Source organism: Anastrepha obliqua, chromosome 3 (genome assembly GCF_027943255.1).
Source record: "Anastrepha obliqua isolate idAnaObli1 chromosome 3, idAnaObli1_1.0, whole genome shotgun sequence".
NCBI lineage: Eukaryota > Metazoa > Arthropoda > Insecta > Diptera > Tephritidae > Anastrepha > Anastrepha obliqua.
Genome location: NC_072894.1, coordinates 11726143 through 11752124, shown reverse-complemented (window position 1 = coordinate 11752124; position 25982 = coordinate 11726143). Strand labels below are relative to the sequence as shown.

Sequence of the window (25982 nt, the reverse complement as noted above, 5' to 3'; positions counted from 1 at the left end):
TTGTGGAACAACATCAGCACGCACACCACGCCAATTATATATATATAATATAACTTAAAAACCGCTTGGTAGATTTCAATAAAATTTATACTGCTCTTGAAAAACATAAAAAACTTTTGCCTGGTCGTAGGATTTTTTTTTGAAAAATTTTTAATTTTTTTTAAACAATGAATTGTCGCTTTTTTTCGAAAATATGGAAAATATTTCCTGAAGCCGCCATATTGTTAATTCTGAAAAAAGAATCGATCGATCAGGAACAAATAAGCTAGAGCTCGAAAATTTAGGGTATTTTCAGGAATTTTTTTTACAACAAAAAAAAAATGAAAAACTATGTTTACATTTTTTAGGCTTTTTATTTAACTTCTTTTACATCTAAAAATGACAAAAAAAATAATTTTATTTTAATAATTTTAAAAATGGCGCTGAAGGTGACCATCCCGAAAAATTTGGTCCTATAGGGTGCTGTCCATTTTGGCTCGTCTATTTATCGGAAACACAAAAACCAAAAAAATTATTAAATAACTTAATATCACATACATATTATATATCATATATGGATATGCATAATTGGCGCTTACACGAAAGTTTGGGTGTTTGGCCGAGCTCCTCCTCCTATTTGTGGCGTGCGTCTTAACGTTGTTCCACAAATGGACGGACCCACAGTTTTAAACCGACTCCGAATGGCAGATATTTATTACGAGGAGCTTTTTCTTGTCAGCAATGCACTCGAAGGTTTGCCATTGCCTGACCGCTATTAGAAACAACTTTTTATTCATTTTGGTGTTACGCGGAAATTCGAACCTATGTTCTCTCTGAATTCCGAATGGTAGTCACGCACCAACCCATTCGGCTACGGCGGCCGTCTTGTATATACATACATATTAATTTGTTAAATAGTTAAAAAATACAAAAATATTATTATATATTTCTTCCTTTACAGAATATCCTTTCAACGAGTAAGACTAAGAATTTTTTTTATTTATTTGGTTTATTTATTTATTAACTTATTTATTTTATTTATTTATTTTATTTTATATATTTATTTTATTTTATTTTATTTTATTTTATTTTATTTGTTGGTTGGTTGGTTTAAGGGTGACCCCGCATCGGAGTGCCACATAGACCGCAAGTTGGGTCCGTTGTGTTGCCCTAGAACTCATGATGTTATATGATTTCCCCACCTAACCGAGATTTTTATTGTAGATTTTGGTCAAAGATATTAATTCGTTTCGAGAATTTGATGAGAGATTCGATTTTCAGGTTCGAGAATTTTATTTAATTACATATTTTATTTATTTATTTATTTTACTTATTTATTTTATTTATTTATTTTACTTATTTATTTATTTATTTTATTTTATTTATTTTATTTTATTTTATTTTGTTTTATTTTATTTTATTTTATTTTATTTTATTTTATTTTATTTTATTTTATTTTATTTTATTTTATTTTATTTTATTTTATTTTATTTTATTTTATTTTATTTTATTTTATTTTATTTTATTTTATTTTATTTTATTTTATTTTATTTTATTTTATTTTATTTTATTTTATTTTATTTTATTTTATTTTATTTTATTTTATTTTATTTTATTTTATTTTATTTTATTTTATTTTATTTTATTTTATTTTATTTTATTTTATTTTATTTTATTTTATTTTATTTTATTTTATTTTATTTTGTTTTATTTTATTTTATTTTATTTTATTTTATTTTATTTTATTTTATTTTATTTTATTTTATTTTATTTTATTTTATTTTATTTAATTACATATTTCATTTATTTATTTATTTTACTTATTTATTCAATTATTTTATTTTATTTTATTTTGTTTCATTTTATTTTATTTTATTTTATTTGATTTTATTTTTTTATTTTTTTTATTGCATCCCAAAAAAGGAGTGTTTTACATTAATTGGCGACAGCTTAGCTGCAAGCCAATAATTTATAACAGGTACAAAATATTACAATTAAATATATATATAAATATTATACAAAATAGTTAACAAATTTACTAACAAGAAAAACGTTTACTTTAAAAAGTTTCGGTTTAAGTTTATTTTATTTTGTTTTATTTTATTTATTTATTTTTTCTAATTACATATTTTATTTATTTATTTTTATTTTTTTTTTATTTAACTGTTCTACGCATATCCATAAGCAAATGTAATGCACTGCTGACGTCGTTATTGCCGGCTTAAAACCTTTCCAGCCTATTTTTCACATTCTTGCATTCCTCTCTGTCACAGCCACCACACCATCACCATCACCAATAAACTTACTACTACACACATTCAAGCCAAAATTATAATAATAACAATAAAAGCAAATAAACAAAACACCGGTCGAGTGACTCGAGTCAGTTGTTTCGTTCGTTGGAGCAGATCGGCTGGAATCGTTGTGGGTCTGTTGAATGCGGCAACTGCGCTATGAGCGCTTTGGTGCTTACTAATCACGTTTCCATCGAATATTTTTCGTAACTTCTCATCAGTCAGACGGAAGCATTTCAAACGAGCGAACGAACATTTAACGGTGTGTTAAGCGCGCCCCACTCAAAATACGCATACGACTCAACACTACGACACAATACACACGTGCAACAACAATCTGAAAACCGCCATATTCAGAATTCAGAAAAGCCGGCAATAGTGACAACAATCGGCCGACCCAAAAAAAAAAAAAACAAAAAAGCTTTGTTGTGTTTTAAGCAATTTTTTTTCGTTAACATTTTCGTAATAAAATATTTCTTCGGGATCGGAAGTGCGGTTTCCTTGTTATTACTAATTTTCGATAAGGATGTTCCATTTGTTTAATCAGTCCATGATATTTATTAATGTGCCAAGTACCTCATATCTACATAAATAAAACGTGAATTAGAAGTACGTAGGTATGCATGATTTTTAGTGTGATTGTTGTTGTAGTGACGCTGCTGACGTTGCTGTTATGTGCGGATATTATGTTTATTTTATTTGATTATTTCTTTTACGTGATTTACGAATGGAATACAACTTGTATTGGATATATGTACATGCGTGTGTACATATACAATGGTTGCTGTTTAAAAGTGAGCATTTGAAAGCGCCTGGTGGTGGATTGGTCAAATGATGTTTGGACGCAATAGGCGTATGGAGTGTGTGCTGTGGCTCTAATGCTTTAAAGTAGGTGTGAAAGTTTTTGCCGATTTTTGACGTGCACCCACATACATATGTACATGAATACATGAATACGTTCATACGCAAATACATAAATAGTTTCCAAGTGCGTATGCAAACATTACAACGGGCAACCGGAATACAACTCGTACATCAAACACGTCTTTCGTATACTTGAAACATCTCCCTTCTTCGCGTTAAACTGTTAGAGTTAAGTGAGGTACCCCTTACTCGCGCTTACCCCTGTGCGCGACAATATTACTTTCAGAACCGTTACTAGATTTGAATGTACGTAGAGACAGAGACATGTCAGGGGAGATGCGAATGCCACAAAGGCATGCTGGAAAAGCGGCAAAGGCATAAGACATAAAAGCATTTTTGTGGTGAGGGTGGCCAAGAAGATTTGATATAAACAGCCTAAATATGTGCATATACATAAATGTGTTTGTATGCGCGAAAATGTTTATGCATTTTGAAAAATAGAATTAAATTGAGCAAAGTAATTTAATTTGACGATAGAGAAAATGTTACAACTATTGAAACAACAAAGATGCTAGCGCGTAACGGCAAAAATGTGCGTGTATGCATTTTCATGTGTGCACAGTGTTAAATTGTAATGAATTAGTAGATAAAAATGAACTGATTTAAAAGTTTTTTTTTTCGGTTGTGTCTCGGTTTTATTTGGAGTAAAGCTCATAGATTTATTGAGCAGCTATCAACCAACTAATTTGAGTCCTTTTCTTGTGCGAGTCATGGAATACAAGAGTTTGTAAGGTTTCATGTACCCAAACTGTTCAGATACAGAAAGAAGCCATCAACTCAATAAGAAGTTAGACGTAATATTGTCAATTGTTTATTGAGAGCGGATAGTATGGGGTTTTTAATGTTGAAAAGTGGTAACGTTTTATTAAAAATGATGGAATGACAAAAATGGCAAAATGTTTCATTTTATAATTTGTTGTATATGGTTGCTAAAAGGGAGGCATAAATTGGCTTGACACTCGAGAGCGAACCGCGTTCAAGCATCCTTCTACAACTAATAAAGTAGGACTCGCCATCGTTTTAAATGAAAATCCTTAAGGGATTATATACCTTTTTTTTCAAACGTTTATTAACAAAAAATGATTACTAATTTAATCTTCAAAATAAGAGCCATCGTTAGCGACACATGTTTCCCATCTCTCAGGCAATTTGTGGATGCCGCGCCAAAAAAATTGGCCGTCTTTGGCCGGGTTTCGATGTGGCGGTGCATTGTCATCAAGAAAAATTACTTTGTGACGCCGATCCGCATATTCTGGGCGTTTTCGGTGTATAGCGCTGTTCCAATCGGCCAATTGTCGTTGGTAGCGTGCACCGTCCTCTGTTTCACCTGGTACCAAATCATACCACGCTGATCCCAGAAAACACACAGCATTGCCTTGCGGCCGAAGCGATTTGGTTTGGCCATTGTTTTTGGCTTGGGACCGGGAGGACCATATGATCGTTTACGCTTGGTATTGGAAAAATACACCCATTTTTCATCACCCGTAACGATTCGATGCAAAAAAGACTTCCTTTTGAAGAGGGAGAGCAGCATTTCACAATGTCATTTTTCGATGTCCGCAAATCGTAGTTTGAAGGCACGAAATTCGACATTTTTAAGAGCGACAAAAATGCATTGTTGTATGAAATGTAACAACCAAGACATTTGGAAAGGTTTAAAAATACTGCTAGCAGCATCTATGGACTAATAGCATTTCTTAGGTATATATCTGATACAGTTAGAAGGCAGAATTTTTTCTGAGAAAAATTTTAAATTTATCAATCTAAAAACTTGCACACATATTATGTTATCTTTGAACTGTATTTTAAGACTTAATATTAGTAAAAAATTTTTTTTGGAAAGGAGTTACAGCTAATCTGCGTTTTGCGGTGACCACTATATCTCTGAACTGGGTCCTCTGAAATTAAAAAACCAAACAGAATTCGTTAAACTAATGTTAAATATAGTAATTAATCGAAGGAATGAGCAAAATATTTTTTTGGAAAAATGGCGGTTTCTCAAAAAATCATGGATTTTTGACCTAAATTTTGGCCTTAAATTGTTTATAAAAAAAAAACAAATATTTATCGGTGAGAAAAAATCTGCGATTAATTACTAAAAAATATATTAAAGAAGCTCGTGTTAAATTTTGAGACTAATTGGCTTAGCCGTTTTCGAGTAATGTTGGTCATCCATTTTGAAAACACCATTTTGAGAAAAACGCGTTTAAAGCTCCGGCCTTGTACAGGGTGAGTCAAATAAGACCTACTAATGACTAAAGACTACTGCCTAGCAGTATGCGCAGTTGCTCCATCTTGTTGAAACCACAAATTTAGATACTGCTCCGCCATTGGCCGCAAAAAGTTTTCAATCAATGTTCTGTAAGAAGCTCCTGAAATCGATTCCGGCGTTTCATTCTCATTTTCGAAAAAATATGAACCGATAACTCTAGTGGCCATAACACCGCACCAAACAGTACATTTAGATGGGTACAACTGATGTTGGTATGTTGCCTTTGGATTTTCAGAGCCCCACAATATACAGTTTTATTTGTTGACATAACCATTTAAATGGAAATGCGCTTCATCCGACATCAAAGCATTATTTAAAAAATCAATTTGTGTGGATAATTGTGTAAGAATAGAAAAACTCGATTATTTTTAACGCGTTGTGTTGTACTGTAGGCTTCCATAATAAATTTCCAACAATTCAATTATAACCTACAAAAAGAGAAAAAGAAATATGTCAAAAAATAAAAAAGTTATTTGTGCTTAACATTAGTAGGCTTTATTTGGTCCACCCTATACTTTCAAACACTCTGAAACGCCTTTTCAAATTTGCGGATAACTTCGAAAATATTCAGCGATATTAAATTTTCTGTGTGTACCTTTTAATATATGCACATCAAGAAAAAAAAGTCGATTTTTTTTTAATTTTTACTGTATATAACCCCCTAAAGGCATTGGAATATATTACTATAAGCCTCTTCTCTTCGTTAGCAAGCGACGAATAGATGAAGCTGGTATAAATATGAAGATATTTATAATGATATATTGTATGTATAATGAAGATGGTATAAATACATATCCTAGTAGCGCTACTATAGAGAGCTGCCTAAACTTACATGTGTTTGTAAAATAGTGAGTCTTACCAGTTTTGTGAGGCATAGGATCTCTTCCTTTCGCCAAGCGTTAGCAAGTAACGAATAGATGAAGCAACTCCTCGCTAGAATGGGCCCCTTGTGTCGGTCGCGGCATCAAGCTCGACTGATATGTCAGACGAAACGCAAAACGAAGTTAAAACGAATGTATTGCCGTATACGAGTACAAACGTACGACAGTCGGTTTACGGTTACGGTTTTATAATTTATATATATTTAGGCCAGGAACTGTCACTCTTCGCACATGTTTGCGAATAAAATACTGCTGAAATAACAACAACACACCAACCATCTGTTCAGTTTTGCACTATACGTTGCCTACATTTTTCTTGAGCCGGATTTGTCGTACAGTACACGGCACACGGCCAGTCCGCACGTCCAGGAACACTCATGTCGCTTAAATATTATTTTGTTCTTAATTTCGTGTGGCGCATGTAAGGAAATAACAAATCTTTTTTATATGCTTAGAAACATCATTAAATATTTTTCCTGCTTAATAAACACTGTTCGTTTTTATCGGCGTCATCATCATCTTCGACACCTTCACCGTACACACCAGCATTCATATGCACATTTTTCATTTTTGCTCAGGCAGACACAATTTTTGTACAACGACTTCGGGCACCCTACTTTTATTTGCAAAAAGTGTTGAGTACACCAGAATTCACAACAAAATCTACATAAAAAAGCAAAAAATTAAAAAATTAAATAAAAAAAAAAAAACACAAACCTGTACGGAGTATATTAAACGCATGAGATGGAGTTCTTTTTTACTGTTGTTGTTACAGCTGAATTCTTTTATTTATTTTTTGATTTTTTTTTTTTGTTTCTATACAATTTTATTTAAGCCCAGAACTAGCAACTCACATTACTCAGATAACGAGTTAAACCGGCCTGGCCTTTTGAGTCTATACCCAATTACCAAGTGGCGGCCCAAGAGTAAAAGGCGAATGCTGGAAATCGAGCGGGTGAACGATCACCAGCGCTGCGCAAGCAAGTTAGGCAGTCAGCCGGGCAGACAGCACACAATGCGCGTCATGCACAGCAAGTCATGCCACAGCAGCGGATTGTTGTTGCAGCAACAAAATCTCGTGATCACGTTTCAGTGATCGCTGTTGCACTCTCCTGCTAGAGGAAGTGCAACGGCGATCGCCAAGCTCCTAGGTATTTATATGTATGTCTACATATGAGCACTTATGTACGCATGGACATATGTATGTATGTACGTATGTATATGCTTACGTATGCATATGGCTGTTTGAGGATAGAGCAGCAGCATCACAAGCGTACTTAAATATATTACATACATACGCGAGTTTGGATGTTTGTAGGTTTGTACTGCAACTTTATTGTAAAAATATAAACGCATTTAAGTATATAGTAGTTATATACATAAACGCATGCCACATATTACAAATTAATGTAAATGCAAAGCTTATTTTTTGCGCTTGAATATAATCACACAAATTGCACCCGACTGGAAACTTGAGTTGCAACTCCCCGCGGTAGTAAAACGGCGCTTCTGCGTTTCATCCACCTCATCAGCTAATATCTGCGCTTTAATTGTAATTAATTTTTCTAAAAATTGTTGTACGAAACTAACTTTGCTATACTTAGCAGAATCCTCATGTAGAAAGACATTCCTAGTGGGTCAACATTCGTTGGAAATATCAAATCCAGATGTAAACACGTCTGTGGCTTTGTGTGAGTCATAGGTATGTTTGGCTACCTATGTACATATGTTCCGAGTCGAGACCACTCGGTTATTCTGAGTATGTGAGTGCATACATTTATAAATATACAGTGGCGCACACACTTATTCGTACATGCTCAGCGTGCAACTGTAAAACAGATTTTCGTAAAAGTTAATTAATTTTATTACGAAAAAACTTGTTTTTCACTTATTTATAATATTTTCTATTCAATTTAATCACACAAAAAAAAATGTATCTTTACATTCAACATTTTCGTACTGAAAAATAAAAATAAGCGCAGAGAATTCATGTCGAAACGAATAATCGTACATATATTGCATGGTGAAAAGATTTTTATGCTGAGGCCCAAGGCGAATTGAGTACCTTAGGTGTCGTCATTTTGCATATTGCATTATTTTTTATTAAAATTTTAACACTTGTATGCAGACCACTTAATTTTAACTCATCTATTAGTTGAGGTATTTTTTGGAAAAATTATTTAAAAACATTTATTTATGAGGAAAACTCGGTTTTTGAGGGTACTTTCATATGCCTTTGGGCATATTGGGGAGATATTAATATTTTCCCGAATTATATTTTTGGAAAAAAATTTTTTTAATTTTATTTACTAAAAAAAGCTCAGGTTTTGGAGGTACTTTAAAATTGATCCTGCTTCCGAAATATTTTGACGGAAGTATATATATATATAATTTACGCGTACACCCTTTTTGGGTGTTTGGCCGAGATCTCCTCCTATTTGTGGTATGCGTCTTGATGTTGTTCCACAAATGGAGGGACCTACAGTTTCAAGCCGACTCTGAATGGCAGATATTTTTATGAGGAGCTTTCTCATGGCAGAAATACACTCGGATGTTTGCCATTGCCTGTCGAGGGGCGACCGCTATTAGAAAAATGTTTTTATTATTTTGGTTTCACCGAGATTCGAACCTACGTTCTCTCTGTGAATTCCGAATGGTAATCACGCACCAACCCATTCGGCTACGGCGGCCGGATAATATTTTGACGGCATGTATAATAAAATAAATATAATTAAAATCTCGTTGCAATGAAAATACCAATTTTTTACACATGGAGAGTGACGCACCCTCATGTACATATGCACATTTTTTTTGTTTTTAATCAAGGCGAATTGAGTACCTTAGGTGGCGCCATTAAAACAGTTATTTTATTTTTCACGATTTTGACAAGTCTGACGTCAGCTCCGTTCGCTATACGAAACAAGCGAACAAAACAAGCAAAAGTAGGAAAAATTACATGTTTGTGAAAATTCAGTGAATGACTTATAATATTGTGATTTGTGAGATTTAAACTAATCAAACTAATGAAAACGAAGTGCCGTGCGTTAAATTGTGAAAGCACAAATTAATATAAATCCTCCAAATGCAGTTTTTTGCGTTTTTATGCGGAAGACGCCGTGGCTAGAAAGTGTGTGTGTGTGCTTTCGACTACTCTTCCTCTTCGCAAACAAGTAATTCGCCTTATCTGTATATGTTAATATATGAACTCTTACGACACGGCGAATTCGGAAGGCGCAATCTATTTCTCTATCATTCTTGGTGTGGCCAATATCAGACCGTTAGCAGGCTCTCAGCGAATTTGACAGACGAAGCAGGAGCTAGGAATCGGTTTGTTTACGAAAAAACTAAGAATGTGTTAGTGATATACGAAAAAAATTAACCCAATGGCACTTTGTTGCCGTCTGAGCAACGACTGAATGGACGAGTGTGTGAAAATGTGCGAAATTATCGTGCAGATTTCGGCTGGCGTATACTTCTGTGACGTAGCAATCGAAATTCCCCTAACAATTTTGTTTTGCACTTTAGTAATTAGGATGTGACGGGGTCCCGTTATATTTCAAGCGTGCGCAGCTAAATTCAGCACTACAGTTTTAAGTTTGCTAGGAGTTTTGAAGTGATAAACATAACTCTAGCGCAATGGCTCCGTCAGTAAAACAGGCAACTAAAGGAGAAAGCTGAATAATTGCTAAATTTCATCCAGAGAATGAAACTGATATTTAACGTCTCACCACTAAATTTTCGATGTTTTTCAGTGGTCTATTTCAATGGTAATTACCAATCGAGCCAGCAAATTGAATGGAATTGTCAATTCATGCTATGAAATAATAGGCCTCAAGTGGAGAATAGATGAAGCAACTGGTATAAAAGATCATATATTGGCAACGCGGCAATAGAGCCGCCTTAAATTACTTGCATTTGTTCGACAGTGAGTTATACCAGTCTAATGAGCTATATGCCCGAATTCTGTAAGCGAATCTCATCTCAAGTCACTAAAATTGAGATTATAAATTAGTGACTCTTTTTGTGACTTGAGACGATTTTGGTATTCAGTAAGGGAAAGTCACAAGAATTTCACCAAATATCATGGTGAAAATAAATAGAGACAGTCAGCTGATGGCACGTATCGGCTAGAGATAGTCAAAAAGTTGAGCAAAAAATCATTTATCGATTCCATAAGTAATGGAATTTTTTAAGCTCATTTATCAAACGAAATTCTTCATCAAAAACATAAAGAATATGAACATTGCTAAGCTCATACAAAATATTGTTTTTAATTTCTGTTTTATAAACCTTTTACCTGAATCGGTTTATCAACAATTCAATTGAGACAAACAAAATTAATAATCGATAAATGTTGAATTGCACCTCTATATATATTCCGTTGAAACGAACGAGCTGGGTATTCCGCTCAAACTTGTCAAGTGGTTTGAGATCTTGAATAAGTTCCCAGCAGAAGGATTTCGGGAATCTAAAAACCCTCCTGAAAACGTCTTCTTCCAGAAGGAATGGGTCTTCCGTGCTGCGTAAACTTGCTGGAATCCGTCTAGGCATAATTCTAAAACGTCAATAAGTACACAATTATTCGTGTTCTTAAGAATTTTTTACCCAAAACATATTACTTCGCATTTTCGCGATTTTTTTGCAATATGTATAAAATAATTAATTCCTCTTCCAAATTTTTCGTTTTGTGAGCTGCTCAGAAGTAGATCACTAATTAGTGACTTTTTTTTGAGACTAATGACGTGAGATTGCTTACTGAATTGCAACTAGTTTCAAAATCAAATTTCACCGCGAAAAGTCTCAATTAGTGACTTGAGACTGCTTACAGATTTCGGGCAATAGCCATACTCGCTAGCGGCGAATCTTTATCGATAACTTTGTTGTTGCTTTCGCATGCAAATTTTTCGTCAAGTTAATCGATTATAGAGATAGCGAGCGGAGAAGTGGCGAATAGAAGAGGCCCAGAGAAATCGGCAGTTTAATGAAGTGAAATCATTCTTCACGTAACGCGAATATAAAAAAGTGACTTCGATTGCAAATAAAAGACTACTAGGCCAGGGGAAGAAACTTAATGATCTCGAAGAACACATGATTTTAAAGGAAGTTAAAAAAAAAATACTATAAATCAGCCCAGTCGCAAAATGGCTTCTTGATAAGCGCATAGATCGCATAGACCCCTCGGTTCAAAAAGTATTAATAAAAGAAAATGTTAAATAATTCAACTCAATTTAAAATTAACACGAGAAATAAGGAGCTACCGTAGTAATGGTACAGACAGGTACAGTTCCATGTCAACATTAACAATGTCCAATACAGCTGCGATATTTTCTTCAGTTCGCACACTAAGTAAACGTGTTGATGGTTGATGGAAGAAGCGCGTGATAAACTTTCTCAACAGAACACGCATTTTTATAATAAAATTCAATGATTTGCAAGCGTTGTTCGTTTGTAAGACGATTCTTGGTTAAATTATAGACCAAACTGAAGATGTTTGACAGTGAAAAAAAACACGAAACGTGCGCCAGCTGTTTTAAAAGATACAGTAGACTCGGGGTTGAGGGAATTAATTCGTGCAAGGGTTATTCCCCTCAACCCAGACTTTCCCTTCAATTGAGATTGTAATTATACATGTACAGAAGTGGGCGGATTATAAATATTTTATTAATACTTATTATTTAAAGAAGTCCAATATAGTACTTTGTTTTTCCTTAGCTTCCAGTGATTTTTTCACTGCAATATCCCTGATATTGTTAAGAAAAATGATGTGTTCGAGTGAGTTGGTATTGTGTTTGGTTGTTGTTGTAGCAGCATAAACATTCCCCATACTTACATACGGTGAATGCTGCTGGAGTGACAGTCCCTGGTCGGATATAAATCCGGGTCGTTTCGGTAACGTAGAACCGACTGTCGTGGAAACGTATTGTGTTTGGTCCAATGGATTGCTTTGTCAAAAATTTTAATGGCTTCAGCTGCCTCTATTGTAGACTTGTCGCCGTTTATTTCGTCATACTCATCCTCATCAGAGGCCATCAGTACCATTAGCGCAATTGTCATCTATTCCTGTCCATATTCTTAGGGCACATCAATCTCGATACACTCATCATTGTCTATCGGATGTTTATAAACATGTAATGGACACCAGCATTTTTTAATAACGTCGGCATCGACTTTTTGCCATGCTTGGGTCAAAAGGCAAATGGCATCTTTCAAAGTAATTTTTTTTTAAAAGTCGGCTATTTCGTCTTTACCAATAGCTGATTTTAATAAATTTGTTCTATAGTGCAACTTGGTAAACCTTATTACATTCTGGTCTATCGGCTGGAGAAGGGGTGTTACATTTGGTGGCAATAATAAAACGAAAATTGAACCACATTCTGTTTGTAATAACTCTTGTTTTGGATGGCACGCTGCATTATCTAACATCAAAACAGCTTTGACTGGTAGACCCTCGTGTATTAGGAATGTGGTAACCTAAAAAACAACAAAATGTATTTAGTTCAATTTATTATTTACCTATGTTATGATTTAATAATTTAATTGGCCTCTGGTACAAAGAAATTGTGGAACCATTCTTCGAAAATGTCCGCAGTCATCCATGCTCGTTTTGAGCACCTGTAGTTTAACGGAGGCTGAAAATTTCTGAATGATAGTGGTTTTTTGGCTTGACCTATTATAATACTAATAGCTTTAATTTGTGTTTGCCAGTTGCATTAGTGCACACTAAAACTGTGACTAGCGTCTTTTCACTTTTTCTTCCGCACGCATTTTTTTCATTTGGGCTAACGTATGTTTTGTCTGGCAGTAATTTCCAAAATAATCCAGTTTCGTCAGCATTATAAACCTGGTTTTCATCCAACTGTAATTCATTTTTTAGTCGCCAAAATTTTGCCTTGAATGCTGGCACTGCTTCTTGATCAGAAGACAGTTTTTCAACAATCTAATTCCAAATCTAGCCTTGAATCCATTTAGCCAGCCTGAATTTGCGTTAAAGTCTCTTCCATTTCCATAAATTTTTGCATGCAGTTCTTTAGCTTTTTCTTTAATAAGGTTTCCAGATATTGGAATATATCGACTTTTTTGAGTGATGAACCATTTATACGAGCTTAGTTTCCATATTAGCAAACTCACCCTTCTTCAGAGACTTCCGTTTAATGCTGCACGCTGTCGATGCTTTTAAAATCTTTCTTTTGCCATTTTTTATACGTGATATGGTCGAGATTTTGTTTTGAGGGGTAAAAACCTTTTCGCTTTCATAGTTAACCAGCAAAAGTAAATTTATCTTTTTATCACTATGTTATTTCGCACAATTGCTTCAACGCGCTGAACCGAACTAAATAGCTTTACACTGGACAATGTACACAATATGCATATATGTATATGTATATACCAATCATATGCGCTTTCTAACATAACTGTAAAATAACTGAAATTGCATAACAATTTTGAGGTTCCTTCTACTCGGTACTTATTAGATTGAAGGTTCCCTCTATAGAGTACACAATGCAAGAATTTTTGTGGTCCCCTCAACCGAGTAGTTCCCTTAATCCGGGGCTCCCTCAACCGCGAGTCTACTGTAATAGCTAAAAAATCACTCTATACTTTGCTCAACTGCAAACACAACATCAATACAAGGTAGATATTTATGGCCACTCATCTAACACCCCTCTCCCTCTGGACCCAACCCGTCAAAACAACAAGTTTGCTGGGCCTACCTTTAGATGAGCTAGACGAAGACGACAGGTGATTTACACTACACTGACAGGGCAAAGTTACTGCTACAACAACAACAGATATTTATGGACGATGACGTATAAAATTAACGTTAAACGATACACGCGCGTATAACGCTTTGACATGGTGACGTCATTTGCGTGGCATTTACTACTTTCTGTATAAATATCAGTAATTTTTGTACAATAAAAATTTCGTAATTTACAAAAGCCGTTAGCTTTTGCTGCTTGTTGAGCCACCAAGCTTTTTTGGCAGCTATTAATTTTGAAATTAAACACTTTTATTTTTAAACCACTTTATAATTTATTTTTCACAGAGTTTACGCGTTCGTGTGTTTGTTACAAAGTTTTAGTTCACCGGCCACAGCTGATGTCGAGATTCAAGTCTCGAAATCTTTGCTTAGCACAGCTTATATATAATGTATGTACATAAGAATGCGTTGATACGAACGTTAGGAAAATGACAAATATAGGATAATGTGTATTAATATAATTCAAGGACAAGTACAAGGATTAGGGTGACCAGGTGTTACGAGTTAAAAATATTACAATCTTATAAGTTAGACTACAATACTAAATTATTAAATAAAAACTATACAATTAACCCTATACTTAAATTAGTCATGTAAATTAGGTGCTGCTCCCAACATCCTCCCCTCCGTTGAAAGTTCAGGGCTTTCAACTGATTCCTTAGTCGGAAGGAGGCACAATTTAGTAACAGCTCGACGTGTAAGGCCAGTGGATGTACGTAGAACAGCTACTCGTGCAACACCGTCCTCACCAGTAATGACTTCGATGACGCGCGCAAGAGGCCACTTAAGAGGTGCTGAATTTTCATCTTTAATGCATACAATATCGTTGATTTGCACATTAGGGTGAGGGGTGCGCCATTTTGCTCTTTGTTGAAGAAGAGTGAGGTATTCTTCGCTCCATCGTTTCCAAAATAATTGTTGGAAGTATGTGACACGCTGCCAGTGACCGAGTCGATTGTAGTTCAAATGAGTGATGTTAGGCTCAGGAGCAGCTGTAAGCGGGCCGCCAATAAGAAAATTACCTGGAGTTAAAACATCAAGGTCTTCTGGATTTTCTGAAAGAGGTACAAGAGGTCGAGAGTTAATTATAGCAGAGATTTGACATACCAAAGTACGTAGTTCATCGAAACTAAGAATTGCAGAGCCAAGAGTGCGGTACAGGTGCTGTTTAGCCATTTTTACTGCGGCTTCCCACAAGCCGCCGAAATGTGGTGAACGAGGTGGTATGAATCGCCAGTCGAAGCCATTGTTGAGGCAGTGAACGTGAACCTTGCTGCGGTGCTCTTCGCTTAGGAGTAAGCGTTTTAGGTCCCTCAACTCGTTCTTAGCGCCTACGAAATTGGTTGCGTTGTCTGACCAAATACAACTTGGCATGCCGCGTGTTGCCGTAAATCGCTTGAGAGCTTCCAAGAAAGCACCTGTTGAAAGGTCCCTCACTAGCTCCATCCACACGGCCTTGGTTGCGAAACAGATGAAAACACTGATGTAACATTTCTGGGGTGACTTGTTGCGGGTTTCGGGTTTGAAATAAAATGGACCGCAGTAGTCCACTCCTGTGACGATGAAGGCTCGTGAGGCCTGAATGCGCTCCTTCGGCAAATCTGCCATGATGTGCTCAAAAAGTTTTGGTTTTGACCTGCAGCATATAACACATTTTTGTAGGGTACGCGCAGTAGTTTTCCTACCACCGATAGGCCAGAACTGCATTCGAATTGCCGCAAGTGATGACTGTGGGCCTGCGTGGCAATTCTTTCTATGAAAATGCATGATTATGGCTGATGTTAATGGGTGATCTTTCGGAAGGATGATCGGATGCCGCGCTTCGAAACTAAGGGTTGAATTTCTTAGGCGACCACCAACTCGAACTAAACCAAAATCATCTAGAAACGGCGATAGAGACGAAATGCTACTCGACGAATGTACGCATCGATTTTGTTTCAAGGCAATGTATTCTGGCCAAAGCTGAGCTCTTTGAACAATGCGAATTAGCAGTTGAGTTCCAAGATGTATATTTTCGGATGTAAGATGTGATGATTTTAACGATCTTGCAGTGGTGATGAACTTGTGTACGTATCCAAATATGCGTTGCATCTTGGTGAAGGAGTTGATGTACTTAAAGGAAAGCGAGATGTCGATTCGATTATTCATGGATACCAGGACCTTTTGACGAACTTCCGGGAGTTTAGTTTGAGGCACAATAGACTTCGGCCAATTACACATTTCTTCTTGCAGGAACGGGGGTCCATGCTTCCACAAATTTGATTGTGAGAGTTCTCGGGGAGCGGCTCCCCTAGATAAGATGTCAGCAGGATTCAAAGAGGTGGGGACGTAACGCCACTGCATACCTTCTGTGAGTTGTTGTATGGCACATACTCGGTTGGCGACAAATACGTTAAATTTTGACGGCTCTTCTTGTAACCAGGATAATACCACAGATGAATCTGACCAGCAATAACAACGACTCGCGAAAAGCTTCAATTTTGTTATTTCGTTAATTAATTGTGCGAGTAAGGCGGCGGCACAAAGCTCCAGTTTAGGTACTGTTAGCGTCTTCAAAGGGGCAACACGAGCCTTTGAACAAAGAAGATGAACTTGAGCGTTGTCATCTTTGACTGAACGCGCATAGACACAAACACCGAATGCTTCGAGACTAGCATCGCAAAATGCATGTAGTTCATGAGTGGCTCCAGGCTGCAATATGTAACGCGGAAATGATAAATACTGCACATCCGTGAATTCTTTGCAAAAGGCCGACCAATCTGTGTCCAGTGAGAGCGGTAAACTCTCGTCCCATTCGAGCTTGTCTCTCCACATTCGCTGCAACAGAATTTTCGCCCTAGTCAGGGTGGGGCCGATTAAACCTAGCGGGTCGTAACAGCGAGCTATTGTTGATAGTGCAGACCGTTTAGAATTTCTGGTGCCTCCAAGGTGTCGCGCTAAGGAAAACAACAAATTATCTTTAAAAGGATCCCATGTGAGTCCCAACGTTTTCGTAATATTGCTACCGTCATCGAATTTAAGGAAGGTTTCCCTTTCTGCATCAGAAATGTGATGAAGAACGTCTGGGTTGTTGGAGCACCATTTCCGGAGATGAAAATTTCCACGGGCAAGGAGACTGGTGGTTTGATGCATCATCTCGCGTACTTCTTCAACTGAATTTCCTCCGGAGATCAGGTCATCTACGTAAAAATCGCGTTTGACAATTTGTGAACCCAAGGGGTAAGACGAGGACTCATCGGAGGCTAGTTGATGCATTGCTCTTATAGCTAGGAAGGCTGCGGGCTTCGTTCCATACGTAACCGTATCCAGCTTGTAAACCTTGATGTCTGATTCAGGGGAGTCCCGCCACAAAATGCACTGCAACATGTTGTCGGGTGCAGAGACGCGAACGCAACGATACATCTTGCAAATGTCTCCAGTAAGTGCAACGGGAAACGTACGAAAGCGAATGAGAATATCAAAAAGTTTGGGTTGTATGGTCGGCCCCGCCATTAGAATCTCGTTTAATGAAAGGCCCGAAGTTGTGACAGCAGAACCATCAAAAACGACCCTGAGCTTTGTTGTGGAGCTATCTTCCTTGACGACGCAGTGATGTGGTAAGAAATATTTGCATTCATGGGCCTCAGCGCTGGTGACCAGTGACATGTGATTCAGCTCAAGGTACTCCTTTATAAATGCCGAGTACTTTAGCTTTAAATCGATATTGTTAGTTAACTTCCGCTCAAGGCTCTGAAATCGTCGCTTTGCTTGTGTGTATGATTCGCCTAATGATTCTGTGCCGAATTTCAAAGGTAAGCGAACCGAGTACTCGCCTGAAGGTAAACGCGAAACATTTTGCTGAAAATGCGCCTCGCAGTCGAGCTCCTCCCTTGTTATTTTAGTGATTGGCTCAAAAACGTGATCTACTTCCCAGAAGCGACGTACCAAATCGTCTAGTCGGGTATCAGAGTCGATGTCTCTCGAAGACCTTTGATTGGCCACAAATGACGAAAGCTTAGAAGTCTGTTGACCACCACCTGATATCACCCAACCGAGAAGAGTTTTTTGAAGAACTGGAAATCCGGGCGCCAACTGTATCTGCCCAACGCAGAGAAGTTCGAAAAATAATCCTGCTCCGATAAGCAAGTCAATACGCTGAGGTATGTTGAAATTGGGATCAGCTAGTTGGATGTTCGAAGGGACGTTCCAGTCCGCGATGCTCACTGAAAAACCAGGCTGATTGTCAGTGATTGTTTGAACAACGACGGAAGTGATGTGCGTTGAGAAATCTGAAGTCCGCGACTTCAGTACGACATTGACCGAATAGCCTTCAGTTGACAGGTTGGCATCCCCGATGCCCGAAACTGCCGCCGAATATTTGGTCCTACGAAGTTGTAATTGGTTAGTAAAACGATTTGTAATAAAGTGAAGCTGGGAACCCGAATCCAAAAGCGCCCGACATGGCACGAAGGTACCAGCACGATTTTTGACAAAAATGACTGCAGTGGCTAGAAGCACAGCATCAGATGGAGATCTCGAAGTGAGGGCATGGCCAGGGACAGATGATGTTACAGCTATGGTGTTTGATTTCAATGTGGGTGGTTGCGTGACTGGGCCTGATATAGAAGTTGAAGCAGAAGATGTGCGGTCAAAATGCAAAAGCGTATGGTGTTTCAATTGACAAGCTCTACAGGGTCCAGAATTGCAATCTCTCATTTGATGGCCACCCTTTAGACAGTTAAGGCAAAGCGAGAGCTTCTTGGCTTCCTTTTGGCGAAGATTTGGAGAAAGAGTGGAAAATTGCTGACAGTGGTAAATTCTATGATCAGGGCACCGACAAAACGCGCAACCACCTACTGAGGCATTCGAAACGACAAATGATTTTCTTTTATTTGTACTTACAGTTTTACCGTTTCTGTCAACTTGATCCGTTTGGGTTTGTATGGCATGCTCCACATTTTCGAGGGTACGACACCGCTTTTCCAAAAATGCAGCTAACTGATCCCACGACGGCAGTTCGTTGCTTGATGAATTTTCTTCCCACTTGGATTGAGTAGCCTTGTCCAACTTCTGGATTAGCAGTTCAACTATAATGCAGTCAGCGATTTGTTCTTGTGATCCAAGCGACTGCAACGCGCGTATGTGTGATGTAACCTTGTCCGTCAACTCCCGCAACTTGCTTGCGGATGCATCTGCCCTGTCCAGCCCAAAGATCTGTCTGATGTGTGCCTGAAATATAATTCGCTTGTTATCAAAACGTTTTTTGAGTAAATCTAATGCATTTTTATAATTATTTTCGTTTATCTCCAGAGATTGGATAGTATCCAAAGCAGCACCACTCAAGCAGGAACGCAGGTATTGCAGCTTATCGCTTTGCGTTAGGTCGCCATCGTTGTCAATGACGGAGGTAAACATCGAGAAAAAGTTGCTCCACTCGGTGTACGCGCCACTAAATTTCGGTAGCATTAGCAAAGGCAGGCGAGAACGATTGGCATTCACGATGATCGACTGCGAGTCACCAGTGTTCGCTCTAAATGTCGAGCAGTGCTGACCTGTGCTACGTCTCCCAATCTCTCGTTGCAGGTTCGCCTTAAGTTTCACTAATGTAGCATCGAATTTGCAGGGCAGGTCACTGGCAATAGATTCAAAATCCATTTCCTCTAAACTGGTGTGAGCGGCGGTGAATGTTGCTTTCAAATCTCCCACTGATTCCATGATTGCTGCCAAGCCGTACTCATCCATGCCTTGTAGCATTTCGGTGTTCATCTCTGCTGCTGTATGCTGAAGTCGATTAAAGACTGACCTTGTTTTCAGCTTTAAAAACGACACGCGATCTGAAGACGGTTGCCCACTCGTTGGTGCAGTAATTGGTGAATCGCCTCTAATGAAGGTACCATTACCTGGACTGAACGACATGTTGAACGTTGGACTTTTAAAATTAACTGACCGGTTATATTGATAGCGCACGAATTTATAGGCACGGTTCTATGTACACGGAAACCGTTGAAAAAGTTAGTAAATAGAAATATAGGTAGCGATTTCAACTGTTTTGTTTTACAAGTCCCGCACAAAGTTAACAAACGGCTTTATTTATTGGGTAGGTATTAAACGACTACGCGACAATAATTAACTACCGTAACACGAAAGTTAGTAAATAGAAATATATGTTGCGATTTCAACTGTTTTGTTTTACAAGTCCCGCACAAAGTTAACAAACGGCTTTATTTATTGGGTAGGTATTAAACGACTACGCGACAATAATTGACTACCGTAACACGATATTTTCGAAGGGATAACAAATGTTATTATATTGAATAATAATTTCTATTTTACACAATTAAAACACACGAAAATCACGTCGGGGTCACCAAAAATGTTGAGCCACCAAGCTTTTTTGGCAGCTATTAATTTTGAAATTAAACACTTTTATTTTTAAACCACTTTATAATTTATTTTTCACAGAGTTTACGCGTTCGTGTGTTTGTTACAAAGTTTTAGTTCACCGGCCACAGCTGATGTCGAGATTCAAGTCTCGAAATCTTTGCTTAGCACAGCTTATATATAATGTATGTACATAAGAATGCGTTGATACGAACGTTAGGAAAATGACAAATATAGGATAATGTGTATTAATATAATTCAAGGACAAGTACAAGGATTAGGGTGACCAGGTGTTACGAGTTAAAAATATTACAATCTTATAAGTTAGACTACAATACTAAATTATTAAATAAAAACTATACAATTAACCCTATACTTAAATTAGTCATGTAAATTAGGTGCTGCTCCCAACACTGCTATTTGCCTTAATTGTGTAATACAATCAACATCATTGCTTCCTTGAATACCTAGCAGAACATAGGGCACCATGGAAATTGTGTAATATAATCATTTATAATTATATTTCATGTAAATAAAAATAATAATTTAAAGAACATGGCATCGAATTCGAGTCAAAACTGTTACCACTCAAAGTCGCTGCTTCTCGCTGTACTCTCGAGCATGAAACTACTTGACTGCGACTGCCGGTATGAGATAGAAGCGGGTATGAGTTTGTACAAATTTTTGCTGCAGGGTTTATTAATAGTACATTTGCTTGTACCTATGTTTATAATAGTATGAACATAAACATCTTATGCCTTCTATGTGGAGTAATTTTGAAAGCCACGGCAATGCAGCTGTAAAGTGAAGTCCGCAAGTTGGTACATATGTATGAATGAGTGGAGGTAACAACACGGCAACAATTGTGATAGCAGCAATTTTGTTTATACCTGCATATTAAGTAAGACATACTGCTCAAACATACATAATACCTGTGGTACATACATGCATACACACATGCATACATATATACATACATACACACATACATACATACATACACACTTATATGTATATAATACTTAACATCGGCACATACTTCTGTACTGACCAGCGTCAACAAACTGGACGACTGAATTTTCTGAATTGATATTAATTTCTCACATTCCTGCTGCGGTTTTCATTGCTATCGTCGCCAGCGTAACGCATTCTAGCATAAACACGCACACATGCGTACCTCTCCACACAGGCACATACTAATGAATTTTAAAGCAATTTCACTAATCGCATTGTGTGCTATGCTGCCGCTGTAGATTTCTGTAGATTTCTTAGCATCATTATCATTATCGCCTTTTGCGCCGGGCATGCATTGGCCTCTGCAGAACGTTCCATTTCAGGACTAGCTTGCAAAGTGGTTACTTCCTTAATAGGCTTTCATTGAAGGAAATATGCGCAGGTGCCTTAGAAGTAAACAATTTTTGCGTTGCATAGCACATATGCACTCGTATAATCAAGAAAGATACTGGATACATGGTCATGTATGATACATATGTATAGTATGTATATTCGACATGTGTGTATGCTTGAAATTGCAAATAATAGAGTGAGATGCTCTGAAAACAACAAAAACAAAAACAATTCTTTCTAAAGTTCAGCACGAAGCTATTGCCCGTTTAAATTTGCTGCGTCTATACCCACAATCAGTTGCGGCTAAGCGGATTCTTACAGATCCAAATTTATTCGCACAGCAAGCTTTGGTGAATGGATAATCGAGAGGAGATGGAGCGGGAAACAGATTGGAGTTTTCAGTGACAGTCAGGCTGCAATGAAGGCCCTGGAGAACGCGTAGCAAACCTCAAAGATTGTTCAAGAATGTAAGAAGAAGCTCAATTCTGTCGCAAGACAAATCAGGCTTGTACTTATATGGTTTCCAGGACACTCCGGTGTTCAAGGAAATGAAATCGCCGACGAATTGGCCAACCGTGGATCAGCGGAATCAGTTCCGTAGGAATCATGAATTGGATCAGCGATTATGTAGGCAATGTAATTACATAAAGAGCGGTGGTCCGGTCTAAAACGCTGCAGAACTGCAAAATATTTTGTGTGAAAGTCCGAACAGAAAACTGCCAAACTTTCTACTAAAACTTTGAAAGAAAGACGTTCGGTTGATGGTCGGTATCATTACAGCACACAACCCATGGGATCAGCACATGACCACCATTGGAATCATTGAGGACCCGGTGTGCCTGTTATGCTTGGAGGAGGCGGATAGCACTGAGCACTTTCTCTGTGAGTGTCCTGCCTTTGCTAGAGCACGGCTACGAGTTTTGGGTTCCGATGTTATGAGAATGAGTAATATTTGTTCTCTAAAACTGGAGGATACGAGGGGTGCCTTTTATACTTCGGGATTAGAGAACAGAAACAAATTTTAATCATCGAAAATCACTTCAAAATATTCTCCATGAAGATCTATACACTTTTGCCACTCTGAATGAGGTACCTCCAAAACATGCATTCTGAATGCCGCAACCGCTTCTTCAGGTGTCGAAAAACGTTGACCTCTCAGTTTGTTTTTTAAGTACGGGAATAAAAAGAAGTCATTCGGTGCCAAGTCAGGACTATACGGCGGATGACCCATTAATTCGATGTTTTGGGTGCTCAAAAATGCAGTTGTTTGAGCCGATGTGTGATAGCTCGCATTGTCCTGGTGAAGAGTGATCCGTCTTTGGCGATTAGTTTTCCTAATTTCTTGGAAGACAACTGGCAAACAAATGGTTGTGTACCACTCAGAATTTACTGTTCTGCGTTGTTCTAGTGGTACGGTTGCGACATGTCCAGTTTTTCCGAAAAAAACAGGCGACCATTTGCCTGGAAGTGCTTCGTGCGCGAACAACTTTTGTTGGATTTGGCTCATCTTGAAACACCCATACAGTCGATTGCTGTTTACTTTCGGACTCATACGCGTAAATCCATGATTCATCACCTGTCACGATGTCATAGACGTGTTTCGAAGCCCCGCGATCATATTTTTTGAGCATTTCCTTCGACCAATCGACACGAGCCTTTTTTTGAGCGATTGACAAATTGTGTGGAATCCAACGCGAACAAATTTTTTTGACAGTCAAATGTTTATGCAATATTGAATGTATGCTGGTCCCACTAATGCCTAAGATTGTCTCAATCTCACGATAGGTCACATGACGATCTTGCAATATCAGTTCGCGCACAGCATCAATGGTTTTCGGAGCAACAACTGATTTAGGACGACCTTCACGAAATTCGTCTTGGAGTGAACTACGACCACGATTGAATTCACCATACCATCGATAAATACTCGTCCTTCATCGCCAAAAAATGAATTAAGTTCATCTAGCAATGTTGCTGAGTTAATCCACGTCGAAAGTTGTAAAAAATAATCGCACGAAAATGTTCACGATTTAATTCCATTTTTGGACCGAGATGAATCTTTTAAGTTACTGTAAACAACACAAAGAGCGCTGGTATTTCAAAACGTTCTGAGTACGTAAAAGCCAAAAAATGTCAAACTTTGCGATACAGCTGTCAGTTGCCAGATTGCAACACCAGGGTTGCCAAATCTCGAAATATAAAAGGCACCCCTCGTATTTACAGATTTGCCAAAGATTCTGGAAAATTCTCACAGGACTAACTATCTCTATCTCTATTCTTCTCTATCTCTTTCTCTGATACTTTTCTCCTTCCCCTCCTTGACTATCCACCCCCTTTCCGGAGCTTTAAATACAATGGGCTTTTTAGCCTGAGTGTTTTAGCAGCCACCAAATCTCCTGGTGCTCCTTGGCTCGACTTTTTCAAATTTCAATTTTCAATTTCAAGCTTTGGTGATAGATTTGGGATTATATGTTATAAGTATGTATGTAAATGTTGGGTTGGGAAATAAGTTCATAGCGTTTTTATACAATACTTTCTTTTATTTTTTATTTTTATTCTTCACGATGTGCGTAAGTCTGCATTCGATGGAACTCTTTCTGCTCCACAAAACTATGTTAATTGTATTTTTGAGTTATTTAATTTTTTATTAATTTTGAGGCTTAGAAATGGAATACCCAGGTGGCCAAAAATCAATATTTTCGACAACTGCTCTTCTTTGCTTTTCAGCGAGGCCAAAAAGCTGCCGAAGCAGCCCGAGACATTTGTGACGTGTGTGGAGAAGGTGTCATAGGCTAGTCTACAGCGCGGAAATGATTTGCAAGGATCAAAAATGGCGACTTTAACGTCGTTGACACATCCCGGGCGAAGCCCTTTTGAATTCGAAGAAGAACGTCTCAAACCACTTTTGAAGGAGAACGGAGAACAGTCGCCAAACCATTCGTGAATTGGCGAAAAAAATGAACTGCAATCAAAAAACGATTCTCAATTACAATCATTTAATGGAATTTACTGAAAAATTGGGAGCCTGGGTGCTTCGCGAGCTCAACGAAAAAAAAAACAAAGAAAGTCGCCCTCAAATTGATTCTCAGCATCTCCCCCGTCATCGAGCAACACGCGGTCATAAACAGCGCGAATCGTCACGGGAAATGAGAAATGGTGCCTATACATCGAAATAAAGCAAAGAAAAGAGTGGGTGGCTCTAGGAGATACGCCAAAGTCGAGAGTCAAGACGGATCTTCATGCAAACAAGACAATTATATGTGTTTGGTGGGACTGGGAGGGCAGGGTGCACTGGGAGATGTTCGAAAAGAATATCACGCTCAACAAGAAGCTCTACATTGCCCAGCTACACCGCGTGAATGAAGCTATTCGACTCAAAATACTCCTTCACGACCTCGCCAGGCCCCATGTTGCACAAGTCGTCAGAGCCGCACTTCCAGAGCTCGAATGGGAGGTCCTTCAGCATCCACCGTATTCTCTGAACCTTACACCGACTGATTATCATATTTTCCGCTCCTTGTCAAACCATATGGAGGGCGTTACCTTCGATAACCAAGAGGTCCTTAAAAACTGGCTCAACAACTTCTTTGACACCAGACCAGGCGATTAATGACCATCGCTTGCGTTCCACTGTTTGCTGATTAGGCTCATTTGGTATTATTCAGATTTATTGGAAAAAGTAGTAAACAATTGGACTGATCGAATGGACTATATAACTCGTAGCTGCGCCGGACACATGCCGGATATCATATTCAAAAAATATGCTATGAATTTATCTACCAGATTGTAATAAAAAAAAAAATATAAAAAAATAAAATATATGTACTGTAAAAAATATTAAAATAAATTAAAAAAAAAAAATATAATATAATATAAAAAGATTAAAATAAAATATATAAAAATTAGAATCAATTATAAAAAAATATAAATAATTAAAATAAATTATAAAAAAATATAAAAATTTAAAATAAAATATTAAAAAAAATTCGCTCCAATAATATTTTTCTTTTGCTTTATAATTTAAAATTCTCATGCTCTTAAAAACACCCTATACAATTAAAATAAACCGTAGAAAATATAAAAAATTAAAACAAATTATAAAAATATATAAAAAAGTAAAATAAATTAAGCAAAATATGTATACAAAATTAAAAAAATATAAT

The 25982-nt window shown here is 37.3% G+C and overlaps 2 protein-coding genes across 2 annotated transcripts; both read right to left on the bottom strand.

Moving 5' to 3' along the window:
• Nucleotides 1–14697: 14697 nt before the first annotated feature.
• LOC129240628 (uncharacterized) lies at nucleotides 14698–17335 on the bottom strand. The gene is made up of 2 exons (XM_054876547.1): nucleotides 16868–17335; nucleotides 14698–16803 (listed from the first exon to the last, which is right to left on the bottom strand). The coding sequence occupies exons 1-2, from the start codon at nucleotides 16904–16906 to the stop codon at nucleotides 14698–14700; spliced, it is 2145 nt and encodes a 714-aa protein (XP_054732522.1). The 5' UTR covers nucleotides 16907–17335.
• On the bottom strand, nucleotides 16995–20007 carry LOC129240626 (uncharacterized). The gene is made up of 2 exons (XM_054876545.1): nucleotides 17257–20007; nucleotides 16995–17048 (listed from the first exon to the last, which is right to left on the bottom strand). The coding sequence occupies exons 1-2, from the start codon at nucleotides 20005–20007 to the stop codon at nucleotides 16995–16997; spliced, it is 2805 nt and encodes a 934-aa protein (XP_054732520.1).
• Nucleotides 20008–25982: the final 5975 nt, after the last annotated feature.

What these genes read in the sequence shown, in the direction of transcription:
- LOC129240628 (XM_054876547.1), bottom strand. Translation starts at nt 16,906, where the DNA reads ATGGGACGAGAGTTTACCGCTCTCACTGGACACAGATTG. An exon ending in CTCTCACTGGACACAGATTG is followed by an intron (nt 16,804 to 16,867) that starts GTCGGCCTTTTG and finishes TACATATTGCAG; the next exon opens with CCTGGAGCCACTCATGAACT.
- LOC129240626 (XM_054876545.1), bottom strand. Translation starts at nt 20,007, where the DNA reads ATGTCGTTCAGTCCAGGTAATGGTACCTTCATTAGAGGCGATTCACCA. An exon ending in GAGGAAATTCAGTTGAAGAA is followed by an intron (nt 17,049 to 17,256) that starts GTACGCGAGATG and finishes TGTTTTCCTTAG; the next exon opens with CGCGACACCTTGGAGGCACC.